Source organism: Garra rufa, chromosome 17, assembly GCF_049309525.1.
Source record: "Garra rufa chromosome 17, GarRuf1.0, whole genome shotgun sequence".
In the NCBI taxonomy this organism is placed as follows: domain Eukaryota; kingdom Metazoa; phylum Chordata; class Actinopteri; order Cypriniformes; family Cyprinidae; genus Garra; species Garra rufa.
Window position 1 is genome coordinate 10648040 of NC_133377.1, and position 14482 is coordinate 10662521.

Sequence of the window (14482 nt, forward strand, 5' to 3'; positions counted from 1 at the left end):
AAAAAAAGAAACAGACAAGGATCATAAAGCTAGCCATGCCATCACTTATGATGTGTTTTCATTGGACAAATGGCACCCAGACAGTCACCAGAGAAAAGACTGTGTGGGAAACCGAAGCTCTCTAAATCTGAATCCGGTCAAAAAACTGACATCACACCAAAAGCACAGGGACAGAGACTGAAGGAGGAGGGCAGGAGATAGTAACCCCTGTCCTGATGCTAATCCAGAGGAACAAAGACAGCCGTCAGAGAAGAACAATGCCATGCAGGCCTGGATTCACTGCTTTAGCTATGTTACACTAGTGTAAGAACAGCACTTAATCCCTCCATCACATTCCATTAGTGCAGGGACAGGAGAGATCGTCTGACTGTGTGAGCCTGATCGTTTCCTCACTGCGTGTGGGAGGTGTGTTACTCTTACTTCATAATTGTATACTTCATAACAAGCTTGTGCTATTCTGCTGTCTTAATGCAGATTTCTAGATACGTGAGTGAGATCAGAAGTGGTAAAGTCTGAATGTCACAAATAAATGTCTTTATATGTTACACCTAAATCAAAAAGAAAAAAATAACTGAATAAAATTTACATTAATAAAATGAGAATTAATCACATTTTAATTCAAATTCTCATTACCATAATTCAAAAGTTTGTTACTTTTGTAATACAATATTGAAAAGAATCCTGTCTGAATGCAATCATTTAAAAAAATTAAAACCGCATAAATGATGACATGACATAATACATATTTATGTCATATTCCAGTTCAAAACGTTGGGGTTGGTAAGATTTTTTTAAATTATATATATATATATATATATATATATATATATATATATATATAATGTCACATGATTCTTCAGATATCATTATTATTCTGATTTGGTGCTCTAGATATATTTCTTATTGTTATCAGTTTAAAAACAGTTAATATATTTGTGGAAACAGTGATGACTTTTATAAATGTGACCCTGGACCACAAAACCAATCATAATGGTCAATTTTTTCAAGTTTCATACATCTGAAAGCTGAATAAATAAGCTTTCTATTGATGTATGGTTTGTTTACTATTACTATTTGAAAATCTGTAATGTGAGGATGGTAAAAAAACTATTGAGAAAATTGCCTTTTAATATGTCAAAGATCTTAGCCATGCATATTATAAATCAGAATTTAAGTTTTGATATATTCACGGTAGGAAATGTACAAAATATCTTCATGCAACATCATCTTTACTTAATATCCTAATGACATAAAAGAAAAATCTATAATTTTAACCCATATAACCCATTTTAACCATAATAATTTGATCAATAGAAACTGTTTTTGTACATCATTGAAATATTTGTAATTTTTATTTAGTTTTTAATTTTAAAATAATTAGTGTCATAATATGGAGTACTGAAAATAACTGTCATCAAAATAATGTCACAATGCAACAAATGTTAATGATAAATCAGGGTAAATTCATGCATATATCAGACATTTGATAAGAAAGCTAACCTGATCTCCTCGTGGTCCACGTGGTCCTGGAGGTCCATCCAGGCCCTGTAGGAATGAAGGACAGGATCATCATGACACAGTGTGGGCCACGTACAGACCGCAGATCCATAGAATCATTTCCTAAAACCTACTTGATCTCCTTTCATCCCTGGGGCGCCATATTCTCCTTTCCCGCCCTGCAGGACGGAGAGAGAGTGAAAGTAAATTTCATTGTCCAGCTGTCTGATATCATCTATAACACTCCACCATCAGGCTGTTGTCTGTATAACAGTGTACTGATGTTTTAAAAAAAGCATCAGTCAAGATTAAGCACTTGATGAATTCAATGTAATTTAGTCAGATATACTTACCCTTTCTCCTTTTGGTCCTGGTCTTCCCTGTAATGCAAGAAGCAAGTACCTGATCAGTCAGAGACCCAGAAATGAACATACAAAAAAAAAAAAAAAGTATTGTCCATAACTATTTTAGAGTTAATATATCAGGATATAGTACCCTTAGTCCCTCTAATCCTGGACGCCCATTTAAACCTGCCTCTCCCTGTGGATAAACAGAGAAAATCTTATTAAATCAGATTTGAAAACAATGTTCAAAACTAAGACAGAATTTGTGCACTAAAAACTTACTTTAGATCCTTTAAGACCAGGAGGCCCATCAAATCCTGGATCGCCTGGTTTACCCTAAAATTTACAAGAAATTAGCATAATAATCATTTCAATCATAGATTTTTGAAGGGGTCGTCGGATGCCCATTTTCCATATGGTTCTTTAGGGTCTTAATAAGAAGTCTATAACATACTTTGGTTAAAATTTCTCAATGGTAGTGTAAAAAACACTCTTTTTACCTTGTCAAAATCAGCCATTTTAGAGCGAGCTATTCTGTTGCATGTTCCTTTAAATACTAATGAGCTCTGCTCGCCCCGCCCCTCTGTGCCGTGGGATGACAAGCCGTAATGTTTACTTTAGCCACATTTAGCTGCGAAACAATTCGCACGAACATAGACGCATATGTAGATCGGGGTCGGCGCCTTTCTTTTCAAAAACGAAAGTAACTTTAATCTTCTGCGTCTTCAGTGGCTCAGATGTCGGGAGTAAATGACGACTGCTATGTTCATTATTACATCTAACAACAGAACACGCTCAATCTGAGACATTCTTGTCTTCCCCTGCACCTGAGTCGACACAATGGCGATCGGAGTCGGACCGTTTCAGCTCAGTGAGGGCGGGTCTTAGGTAAGGCGCTCATGTCAATCAACTATCGTGGGAGTGGCCTCTATCTGTGTGTTGTCACACCGACAAGAAGCTGAGAATGACCTGATTTTAAAAAGGGGATATTGCTTTTAAAGATTAAAAAAATACCACTGGGTGTATTTTTTATCATTGTAGGGTGGTTGTGTACACAAACTGCCAACACACATTAATGTTCAAACAACATGCATAAGTTAGTTTTGTATCCGATGACCCCTTTAAAGAACATGGTTAATATTCACTGACAACTGAAAGCTTTCCCATTCAGTTCAATAAGAGTCATGGATTTGATCTAAACATGAATTCTGCATAGATTTCTGAGAATGATGGAGTGTTGTTTTGTTTAGTTATGCATAATCTGCTGGTCTTGATCTTTAACTTGTCTGTGAAGCACATTAGATGCACAGTGAGTCCCCTGTGAAAGCTCTGGCACCTGCTACACTTGCAGTGTGGGAAACACTTCCTAGTCTTTCATGTGCTGCCCCTGAATCCACCTGCTCTGATCTAGCTGTAAACCAGAGCTTTCAGAGCGATGGAGTTAACCGCTTCATCAAACACAGCTCAGAGAGAGGATTAGTTCTGTTTAACACTTCTTCCTCAAACCATTTTAACTTTGTTTGCTCATGTGCACAGATCAGACTGTCTTTCACATCACAGGTCTGATGTCTGATGTCTAAACTACCATGCAGAGTATTCACACCACTTACACATACTGGTAGACAAAAATAAATGAATGAATGAATGAATATTATGCAGCATGTATTTATGTAACTATAATAACCCTGTAACCCTGTTATTTATTTTGGTGCATGAATATCTACAAAGATTTTATGGTTTTATTAATCTGGATGTGATATGATGAGAACTGATTGTGGAAATATAAACAGTGTTGTTATAAACTCACTGGATTTCCGGGCAAACCTCTCTCTCCTTTTTCACACTGACAGGATTTGGGTTGTGGACACTGCAACAGAGAAAAAAATAACTTGAGATTAATGATATGAGATCACTATATTATGTTTATTTTATTTTAATTATTTTATTTTGTAATAAAGCAATTTTAACTCAAACTCTAAGTCACATATTATATTTACTCTGAGAAACAAACTTTTACACTTTACAATATTTTTAATAAAACAACTGTACTTACAACTGTGTTCGCAAGTTCACTCTGTAAATGAGAAAATAAAGCATTGTAAATGGAACGAAACAAAATTGTAAACCATTAACAGACATATTTTGAGGGGACTGTGATGTTTTTCATATGTGATAGGCCTATTTATATACAGTACCTTGCGAAAGTATTCATACCTCTATATTTTTTCCACATTATGTTAAACTGCTTTAAATTACTTATTTTCCACATCAGTCTACACTCCATACACCATAATGGCAAAGCAAAAACAGGTTTTTAACATCTTTGCAAATGTATAAAAAATAAAAAAACTTAAATGATTCCATTGCATAAGTATTCATACCCTTAGACTGGGACAGTTAAAAATTTAGCTCAGGAGCATTCATATTGCTTGTAGATGTTACTACACTTCGAGTGAGGTTAACCTGTGGCAAATTCACTTGAATGAGTATGATTTGGAAAGGCATTCACTTGTCTTAATAAAAGGTGTAAAAGCTGAATGCATTTCAGAGCAAAAACCAAGAAAAAAAACTGCCTGTAGAGCTCAGAGACAGGATTGCATCAAGCCACACATCTGGGGAAGAGTTTAGAAAAAAATATGCTGCATTGAAGGTTCATAGAAGCATGTAGTCTCTGTTTTCCTGAATGGAAGAAGTTTGAAACAACCTGGACTCTTCCTAGGGCTGGCCTCCTGGCCAAACTAAGCAATTGATGGTGAAGGGCCTTGGCTAGAGTGGTGACCAAAACCTGATGGTCACTTTAGTTGAGCTCCCTGATCATATGTTAAGATAGGAGAAACTTACAGAAAGACAAACATCACTGCAACACTCCACTGATCTGGGCTTTATGGTGCTTTGGCAAGACTCAATTCTCTCCTCAGTGAAGACACATGAAAACAAAACAAAAAAAAAGCACCTAAAGGACCCTCAGATGATGAGAAACAAGATTCTCTGGTCTGATGAACCTCAATTCCAAGCATCATGTTTGAAGGAAACCAGGCACTGCTCATCAACTGCAAAGTACCATCCCAAAAATAAAGTGTTCACCTTCCAACAGGGCAATGAAACGAAGCACACAGCAAGAGTGGCTTATAGACAACTCTGTGAATGTCCTTGAGTGGCCCAGACAGAGCCTGGGCTTGAACCCAATTAAACATTTCTAGAGAAATCTGGAGAAATGTCTGCCAGACCCCATCCAAGCTGACAGAGCTTGAGAGGTAAAGAGGTGAAGCAAAGAATGGCAGATAATTGCCAAATGTTGATGTGCAAATCTTGTTGCATCATACCCAAAAACACTTGAGGCTGCAAAGGTAATACTTATGGGTATGAATGCTTATGCAATGTACTTATTTCAGCTTTTTTATTTTTAATACATTTATGAAGTAGTGACAGTTCTGTTTTTTGCTTTGTTCTTATGGTGCATGGAATGTAGATTGATGTGGAAAAAAATAATTTAAAGCAGTTTAATATAAGGCAGCAACTAAACAAAACTTTAAAAAAAATGAAGGGGTATGAATATTTTCGCAGGGCACTGTGTGTATCAAAATTAGTGGTTACTGCCAAAGTTTTTAATCACATAGAGATGTGTATGATTTGATGTATTACAGTCCCCCAAGTATACAGATGAGTGCTTGTTCAATGTATATTTTTCCATTTTACCACCTTCTGATCTTTAAGAACTGTATCCCATCCATCTTTCATGTCGTGCTTACTCTAAACACTCACCAGTTCTCTGAAGAGCTTGTCATCCAGCTGTGGGTCAGTGAGGCTGAAAAGGTGCTGCTGAGGTGGTGCACTGGCAATGGACCTTAGTCTACCATTGTCCTGCTCATCTCGGGTGGATCCCGACAGCCCAATGACAAACATGCGGATGTGCTGGTTCTTGGCATCTGTGGCTGCAGTCACAGCACTGGGGCTGCGTGGGTGGTCGACCCCATCCGTCAACAGAAGTGCTGCTCTTAAGCTGCTGGGCGATGTCTCATGGGTGAAGAGCCGAGTTGCGTTTGAGATGGCATAAGCTGAGTAGGTGCCATGGCCGATGTAAGTCATGGTATCCACTCGGCTGTGGAACACGTCAATGTCCTGCCAGTCCCGGAAGTTGTGCTCCACTGAGACGGTGCTGCTGTACTGGAGAAGGGCGAGTCTCACTCGCATACGCCAGCCGGATACCTGAAGCTGCATCAGCCTGGTGCTGAAGCGCAACACAAACTCCCTCTGCCTCTCAAATAGAAGCATTTTGGCTTTCTCTGAACTGTCAACTATAAACGCCAACTCCACTGGACAAAACATAGCTGCAGGTAAAAGAAAATTAAGATATTAAACAGATTACAGTAGACAGGCAAGCAGGTGGAAAGAAGCCAAAGATGAACAGGCAGACACAAGAGAAAGACAGACAAACAGACAGGTAGAATAGTAGAGAGACAGACAGGTAGATTGGTAGAAAGACGGACAGACAGAAATACAGAAAGACAGAAGAGAAAGACTGAGAGACATAAGAAAAAGACGGACAGAAAATTGGACAGACAGACAGAAGACAGCTAGACCAGTAGAAAGATGGATAGACAGAAGAGGAAGATGGATGAACAGACAGGTAGACAATTAGAAAGGTGGACAGACAGACAGAAGAGAAAGACGGACAGACAGACACAATAAAAAGACAGACAGGCAGACAGACAGACAGACAGACAAACAGACAGACATGAAGACCAGTAGAAAGACAGACAAACAGAAAGACTGACAGAAACAAGAGAAAGACAGACAGGTAGACCGGTAGAAAGACAGACAGACAGACAGACAAACAAACAGGTAAAAAAGACAGACAGAAAGATGGTAGTAAGACAAACAGAAGAGAAAGACAGACAGATAGGAAGAAAGACAGACAAGGAGACCAGTAGAAAGACAGACAGACAGACAGACAGACAGACAGACAGACAGACAGACAGACAGACAGGGAGACAAGTAGACTGGTAGAAATAGAAAGATTGCCAAACAGAAAGAAAGACAGACAGAAGATAAATATGGACAGACAGATTGTAGAAAGACAGACAGAGAAGAAAGAGAGACAGACAAGAAACATACAGAGAGAGAGGTAGAAAGACAAACAGATGATAAATACGGAAAGACAGAAAGACTAGAAAAACAGACAGGTGGAAAGACAGACTGACAAGAAAGATGGACAGATAGACATGTAGATAGAAAGATAAATAAACAGAAGAGAAAGACAGATAAACAGACAGTCAGACAGACAGGTAGACCGGTAGAAAGACAGACAGACAGACAGACAGACAGACAGAAGAGAAAGATGGACAGACTGACAAATGAGAAAGACAGACAGCTAGACCGGTAGAAAGATAGATAGACAGACAGTATAAAGACAGACAGACAGACAGGAAGACCGGTGGAAATAGAAAGATGGACAGACAGATGGTAGAAAGACAGATAGTGGAGAAAGAGAGACAGACAAAAAAAGACATACAGAGAGAGAGGTAGAAAGACAGACAGACAAACAGATGAGAAATACGGAAAGACAGACAGACAGACAGACTAGAAAAACAGACAGGTATAAAGACAGAGAGACAAGAAAGACAGTCAGACAGACAGGTAGACCGGTAGAAAGACAGACAGACAGACAGAAGAGAAAGATGGACAGATGAGAAAGACAGAGAGAGAGAGGTAGAAAGACAGACAGACAAACAGATGAGAAATACGGAAAGACAGACAGACAGGTATAAAGACAGACAGGCTAGAAAAACAGACAGGTATAAAGACAGACAGACAAGAAAGACAGTCAGACAGGTAGACCAGTAGAAAGACAGACAGACAGAAGAAAAAGATGGACAGACGGACAGATGAGAAAGACAGACAGAGAGAGGTAGAAAGACAGACAGACAAACAAACAGACAAGAAAGACAAAAACAGGCAGATAGAAAGACAGACAGATGAGAAAGATGGAAAGACTGACAAAAAAGAAAGATGGACAGACAGAAAGAGACAACCAAAAGAGAAAGACAGATAGAAGAGAAAGACAGATAGAAGAGAAAGACAGACAGACAGACAGAACGACAAATAGGGCTTCTTACTTTTGACTTCATTGTAGGTAACAGTGTTGTCAGGCTTCTGTCTGTTTTTTCTTTTGTTGTGCTTTGCAGCACTACAGGACAGTATCAGCAACAGGACACACAGCATCACACCACACTGCATCCTTCCTGCTCATTCACCACCACTCTACAAACCAATCAGATTATTTGTTTCACTCTTTAACACATAACTTTGGAAATATGTCCATAAAATAGCGTATTTATTTTTTGACATCCTAAGTACAGTACATCATGACTACATCAATGTCCACTAGCCTGTGTTATAGTAGTATGACAAACAATGCACATGCAAAATAAAACATTCATTAAAGCAGTTAGCCAGGCGAGGCTGTTTCAAAACAATACGTTTTTTAGGCTATAAAAACTCGGGGAAGTACTCCTGGGGAAATATAAGTGTGCTTTCAAGCCTTCTCCAATTTATATTTATAAGTAGCTAATCCATATATAGTGTACTGCAATGACTAATAGTGCAGTTCGATTTTAAGTCAACCAGTTAAACTGAATGTTACACCTGGACCAAGGTTCTGCATCTGAAAATCTACATCTTGACTGTAGAAATGCTGAGGGGTCAAGAAGGGCATATCCTATGAACTACCCTGAGGCTGTCATGCACTTGGCCTGTCCATTTTAGCCCTGAAGCACCAACAAAATCACTTCAGTGTGACACAAGCATGCTGCTGCTATTCCAGTGAATTTTACTGCAAAACATTTACATTTTATTTTGATGATGTTATCCATTTTTGGTTTAATAGATGAATGTATATTTGATTAAATTATTTTTTTTATGATTAAAATAATGAAATGATTAAATATTATATTCATATCATATTTAACACAATTCTATAAATGTATTATTTTATCTTACTCTTTATCAAGCAGATTTAACCAAGTTCACAATATGTCAACAGCTGTAACATGTAATAAATATTTTTTACCAAAATGTTGACTGCTTAGTAATCCTTAATAATCCAATGCAATCATTGAGGTCCAGTTACATCCTCATGGTGTGCGATATCTCCGTCTAAATGTGCTAGAGGCAGAACAGGCAAAGTTTCATAGAGTCCAGGCATATAATCTGTGAATAATGCAGTAATACCCTCTCTAGACTCTGTCAGAGCTCAATATGCCAGTAGCAATCCTGACAGTAACCGGCTCACTGCTCTGGGACTCATAGAGTTAAACCCCCTTTTGTCAGTGAATAGGGAGGGCGATTATTCTGACAGCCTTGATTCCTGTTCTCCTGTCAAACATTTTATGTGTGTCTTTTCAACCATTAGCTCACAACCACAGTGAAAAAATAACCCCCCAAAAAATAAAGAATTGTGTCTTAAATTGAATTATATTACTAGTGTAGTAATAATATAAATAGCTAGGCTCAAAGTTTAATAAAAGTATGGGCAGATGGCAGAGGAAAATCCTCTGAGAAATCTGCAGGTCTAAACTGGATTTCTGTCGGTGTCCTCAAGCTAAAATAGAAAACAGAAGCCCTCTCTCACCTCAGAAATGGCTTTTTAATATAACTTTATTTGTTTGTTTCCATAGTTCCAATGATTTAACTTTGTGTTTTAGTCTCAATTTAGGCTGAAATTTAATTTTTCATGATCTTAAAATAACAACATATTAAAAAAAATAACTAAAATGTTAGGGCTTTGTAAGCACATGGAAAATCTTTTTGCCAAATTGTGCCTATGTATGGAAAATAGATGTTTTTGTACATTTAAAGATAGGATGAATGAAACAGTTCTGCCTACTATACCTGTCTGTACTGTCCTGAATGAGATATTTCACATGAAACGTGTTTATGTAAGACAAAGTAGTCCAAATATGTTTGTCCTGAATTAGTTAAACTGACAACTGGAGGAAAAATCTTCCAGGTCCTGCAAATTCTTTGGTTTTCCAGCATCTTTCGCATATTTGAACCCTTTCCAACAATGACTGTATGATTTTGAGATACATTTTTTCACACTGAGGACAACTGAGGGACTGTGGGGGTGGGGGTGGGGGGGGGGGGGTGAAAACTTTTGAATGTTATATATTTTATATATAACATTATATATATAACGTAATGTTATATATATATAACTTTTAAATGTTATATATTTTTCATTTAGTACTGCCCTTCAGAAGCTACTCAAAGAAGATATGTTTCCCAGAAGACTAAATAAGTACTATTTTCCTCAGTTTGTCTGATACTAAGATTTTTGTTTTAACAGATGAATGTATATTTGATCATTTTTTTAGGTTTTTAAAACTGCTTCTGTCTATTATTAGTACAAATAATGAAAAAATCCTCCAGGTCCTGAAAATTCTTTGGTTTTCCAGCATCTTTCGCATATTTGAACCCTTTCCAGCAGTGACTGTATGATTTTGAGATCCATCTTTTCACACTGAGGACAACTGAGGGACTCATACACAACTATTACATTTAAATATAACTATAATATAACTATTCAAGCAATGATTCAATGATGTTTAAATAGAAAACGCAATGCATTAAGAGCTGGGAGGGGGGGTGAAAACTTTTGAACAGGATGAAGATTTTAGTAAAACTTTGTTTAAATGTCATACATTTTTCTTTTAGTAATGCCCTTTAGAAGCTACTTAAAGAAGATATGTTTCCCAGAAGATAAGTACTATTTCCCTCAGTTTGTCTGATACTCAGATTTTTGTTTTAAAGGGATAGTTCACCCAAAAATGAAAATTTTATGTTTATCTGCTTACCCCCAGGGCATCCAAGATGTAGGTGACTTTGTTTCCTCAGCAAAACACAAACGAAGATTTTTAACGAAAACCGGTGCAGTCTGCCAGCCAAATAATGTGAGTGGATGGGCACCAGACCTTTAAAAGTAAAAAAAAAACATGGACAGACAAATCCAAATTACACCCTGCGGCTCGTGACGATACATTGATGTCCTAAGACACGAAACGATCGTTTTTTGCAAGAAACTGAACTGTATTTATATCATTTTTTACCTTTGATACACAGCCACGTCCATCTGTCATGAGCACGAGTTTGGCATCCGGCTCGTTACATGTGAACGCACTCTGGCGTAGTATATGCAAACGCCGGAAGCGTTCTGTCGCATGTATAAGACACTTATTGTTTACACAGTGCACAGAGATTGTGGGTATAGCGGCTATTCAAAATGGTAGTTACTTGTGCTTATCCTGATTGTTCAAACCGATTTAAAGCTAAAAGAATATGTTTGCTTGCGCAAACTCATCCGGGACTTTTCACCGATTTCCCCTTACGGCATTTGCGTATACTATGCCAGAGCGCGTATACGTGTAACGAACCGGATGATGAGCTCGTGCTCATGACAGATGGACGTGGCTGTGTATCAAAGGTAAAAAATGATATAAATACTCTTCAGTTTCTCACAAAAAACGATCATTTCATGTCTTAGGACATCAATGTATCGCCACGAGCCGCAGGGTGTAATTTGGATTTGTCTGTGCATGGTTTTGTTTACTTTTAAAGGTTTGGTGCCCATCCACTGCCATTATTTGACTGACAGACTGCACCGGTTTGAGTTAAAAATCTTCGTTTGTGTTTTTCTGAAGAAACAAAGTCACCTACATCTTGGATGCCCTGGGGGTAAGCAGATAAACATCAAATTTTCATTTTTGGGTGAACCAACTATCCCTTTAAGAGCTGGGGGGTAAAAACTTTTGAACAGGATGAAGATTTTTGTAAAACTTTTTTTAAATGTTATATATATTTTCATTTAGTACTGCCCTTCAGAAGCTACTTAAAGAAGATATGCTTCCCAGAAGACTAAATAAGTACTATTTTCCCTCAGTTTGTCTGATACTAAGATTTTTGTTTTAACAGATACATATTTGATCATTTTTTTAGGTTTTTAAAATGGCTTCTGTGTATTATTAATAAAAAATAATGAAAAAATCCTCCAGGTCCCGCAAATTCTTTGGTTTTCCAGCATCTTTTGCATATTTGAACCCTTTCCAGCAGTGACTGTATGATTTTGAGATCCATTTTTTCACACTGAGGACAACCGAGGGACATTCAAATATAACTATAATATAACTATTCAACCAATGATTCAATGATGCTCAAAAAAAACGCAATGCATTAACAGCTGGAGGGGTGAAAACTTTTGAACAGGATGAAGATTTTTATAAAACTTTGTTCAAATATCATATATTTTTCTTTTAGTACCGCCCTTTAGAAGATACTTAAAGAAGATATGTTTCCCAGAAGACTAAATAAGTACTATTTTCCCTCAGTTTGTCTGATACATAGACAACTTTACTATTATTCTCCAATGTACAGTAGAAACAATAATAAAGAATGAGTAGGTGTGTTCAAACGTTGGATGTGGTATCTACTTGTTTTGAGTGTTTTCTTGAACCACGCAGGTCAGAAAACGGTCACGTCACATACCCTATTTCCAACCTTGTCATCTTCTGAAGGTAAGAACATGAACACACATTCCTCCATCGATCTGACAAACCTCAGCTCTTTGAAAAATGTGAAGACAATCAAACACTCTTGATGACCCATTGAGTGAAATACCTCTCTGTCTGACAAGCTACAAAAAAGTGACAATGAGTCACTCAAAATGACTTACAGAGAGGAAGATCGAAAAACATCAGAGGACAACCACAGCAAATACAGCTGTCAGTGACTTATTATTGATATTAATGCTTAGGAGAAAACCCATTTGTCATGGGTAGGCCTCAGAAAGTCAAATATGTTTCCTCCAATGTAAAAATCATAAATCTGCTTAAAAATACCTCAGACATTGTGCTGTTGTAGTTCCATCTTAGCAATATGCTTCAGTATGTAAAGTTCAGATCACATTACATGTACTCTGACAATGTGATGTCATCACGAGTCGTATTTTTAAACAGCACTTAAGATGTCACAAGCTGACAATTGATGCAAGTGATATATGCAGCATGTCTACGATATTTACATCCTTAAGACTTTTGTCCTCATTCTGGCTGTTTTACACAAAGGTGAAAAGTTTACGTCATAAGATATATATCAGTTTCTTCTAACTTGTAAAAGTGCAAAACTTCTAAAGGGCTATTTCTACCTGATTTAACCCATAAACATTAGTTTTGTTGGTATAAATTGATGTATATCCACTTTTTTTCCCTGTAAGAGTGGGCGTGGCTATTCGTACATTTCTGGCTTATTTGCTTCCAGCTACTTTTAGCTGTACATTTTCCTGCTTGATATTGCAAACTGATCCCAGATAGCACACGTATGTCTGCAAGATGTCTTTCAGACATCAGTTTTACATACATTCTAAATAATTCATTCATAAACATCTTAAAGAAATCTAATAGACGTCTATCTGACACAGGGGTGGCAAATTCCGGTCCTGGAGAGCCGCAGCCCTGCAGAGTTCAGCTCCAACCCTAATTAAAACTCACCTGGCTGTAGCTTTCTAGTAACCCTTCAGACCTTGATTAGCTTGTTCAGGTGTGTTTGATTGGGGTTAAAGCTAAACCTTGCAGGGCTGCGGCTCTCCAGGACCGACGTTCGCCACGCCTGATCTGACATCTGATAGGAAACGTCTTATAGACGTATTACAGATGCAAATAGACGTCTCTGAGATGTATGTGTGCTATCAGGGATGTGCCCAGAAAGCACACGTACGTCTGCAAGATGTCTGTAAAAGATCACTTGATCTAGAAAAACATCTGCTTTGTAAAAACATCTGACAGACACTTGGTGAGCTTATATGGAACAATGCCATATTTTCAGCCACAAGGGCAACAAGAGAAGCAATTTAGTCTTCGCTGCTTTTTCTAGCGATAAGAAGAGGAGAAAGGAATGTGAAGATGTCTGTGGATAAATTAAGCTTCCTGAAGACCCACATCTTTGTTCTCTCCACTTTAGCCCTGATGGCTTTGAGGTTTTTAGTAGACCACAGCTACTGAAAGACCTTAAAAACAGCAGAGTCAAGAAACGCTAGATGCCACCCAGGATGTAAACATGCCGACGCTTGTCATTCTCAGCGTGGATTTCACTCGATATTGCCATTTAGACTCCTTAAATCGATGGTATGACATTTGGCTTAAGCCTATGCTTATTTGATCCCCTGCTGATTTTGTACATTTGCCCCACTGACAAAAAATTATCAGTCTATAATTTTAATGGTATATTTGAACAGTAAGAGACAGAATAACAACAAAAAAAATTATAAATTGATTTGTATTTTAATGACTGAAAAAAAGTATTCGCAAAACATGACTTATCAAAACCCTTGTTGGCAATCACAGAGGTCAGATGTTTCTTGTAGTTGGCCAGCAGGTTTGCACACATCTCAGGAGGGATTTTGTCCCACTCCTCTTTGCAGATCCTCTCCAAGTCATTAAGGTTTCGAGGCTGACGTTTGGCAACTCGAAATTTCAGCTCCCTCCACATATTTTCTATGGGATTAAGGTCTAGAGACTGGCTAGGTCACTTCAGGACCTTAATGTGCTTCTTCTTGATCCACTCCTTTGTTGCCTTGGCCGTGTGTCTTGGGT

General features: G+C 37.7%; 1 protein-coding gene across 1 annotated transcript in view; it reads right to left on the reverse strand.

The window, feature by feature from the left end:
- Positions 1-9074, reverse strand: part of col28a1a (collagen, type XXVIII, alpha 1a) — a 35720-nt gene extending 26646 nt beyond the window's left edge. Inside the window, exons 1-10 of the mRNA XM_073821593.1 lie at positions 8911-9074; positions 7958-8102; positions 5604-6169; positions 3895-3915; positions 3649-3708; positions 2124-2177; positions 1993-2037; positions 1851-1877; positions 1632-1676; positions 1501-1545 (exon numbers count right to left, since the gene is read on the reverse strand). Coding sequence (XP_073677694.1) covers positions 1501-1545; positions 1632-1676; positions 1851-1877; positions 1993-2037; positions 2124-2177; positions 3649-3708; positions 3895-3915; positions 5604-6169; positions 7958-8078 — 984 coding nt within the window. The 5' untranslated portion in view covers positions 8079-8102; positions 8911-9074. The remainder of the gene's footprint in view (positions 1-1500; positions 1546-1631; positions 1677-1850; positions 1878-1992; positions 2038-2123; positions 2178-3648; positions 3709-3894; positions 3916-5603; positions 6170-7957; positions 8103-8910) is intronic.
- Positions 9075-14482: the final 5408 nt, after the last annotated feature.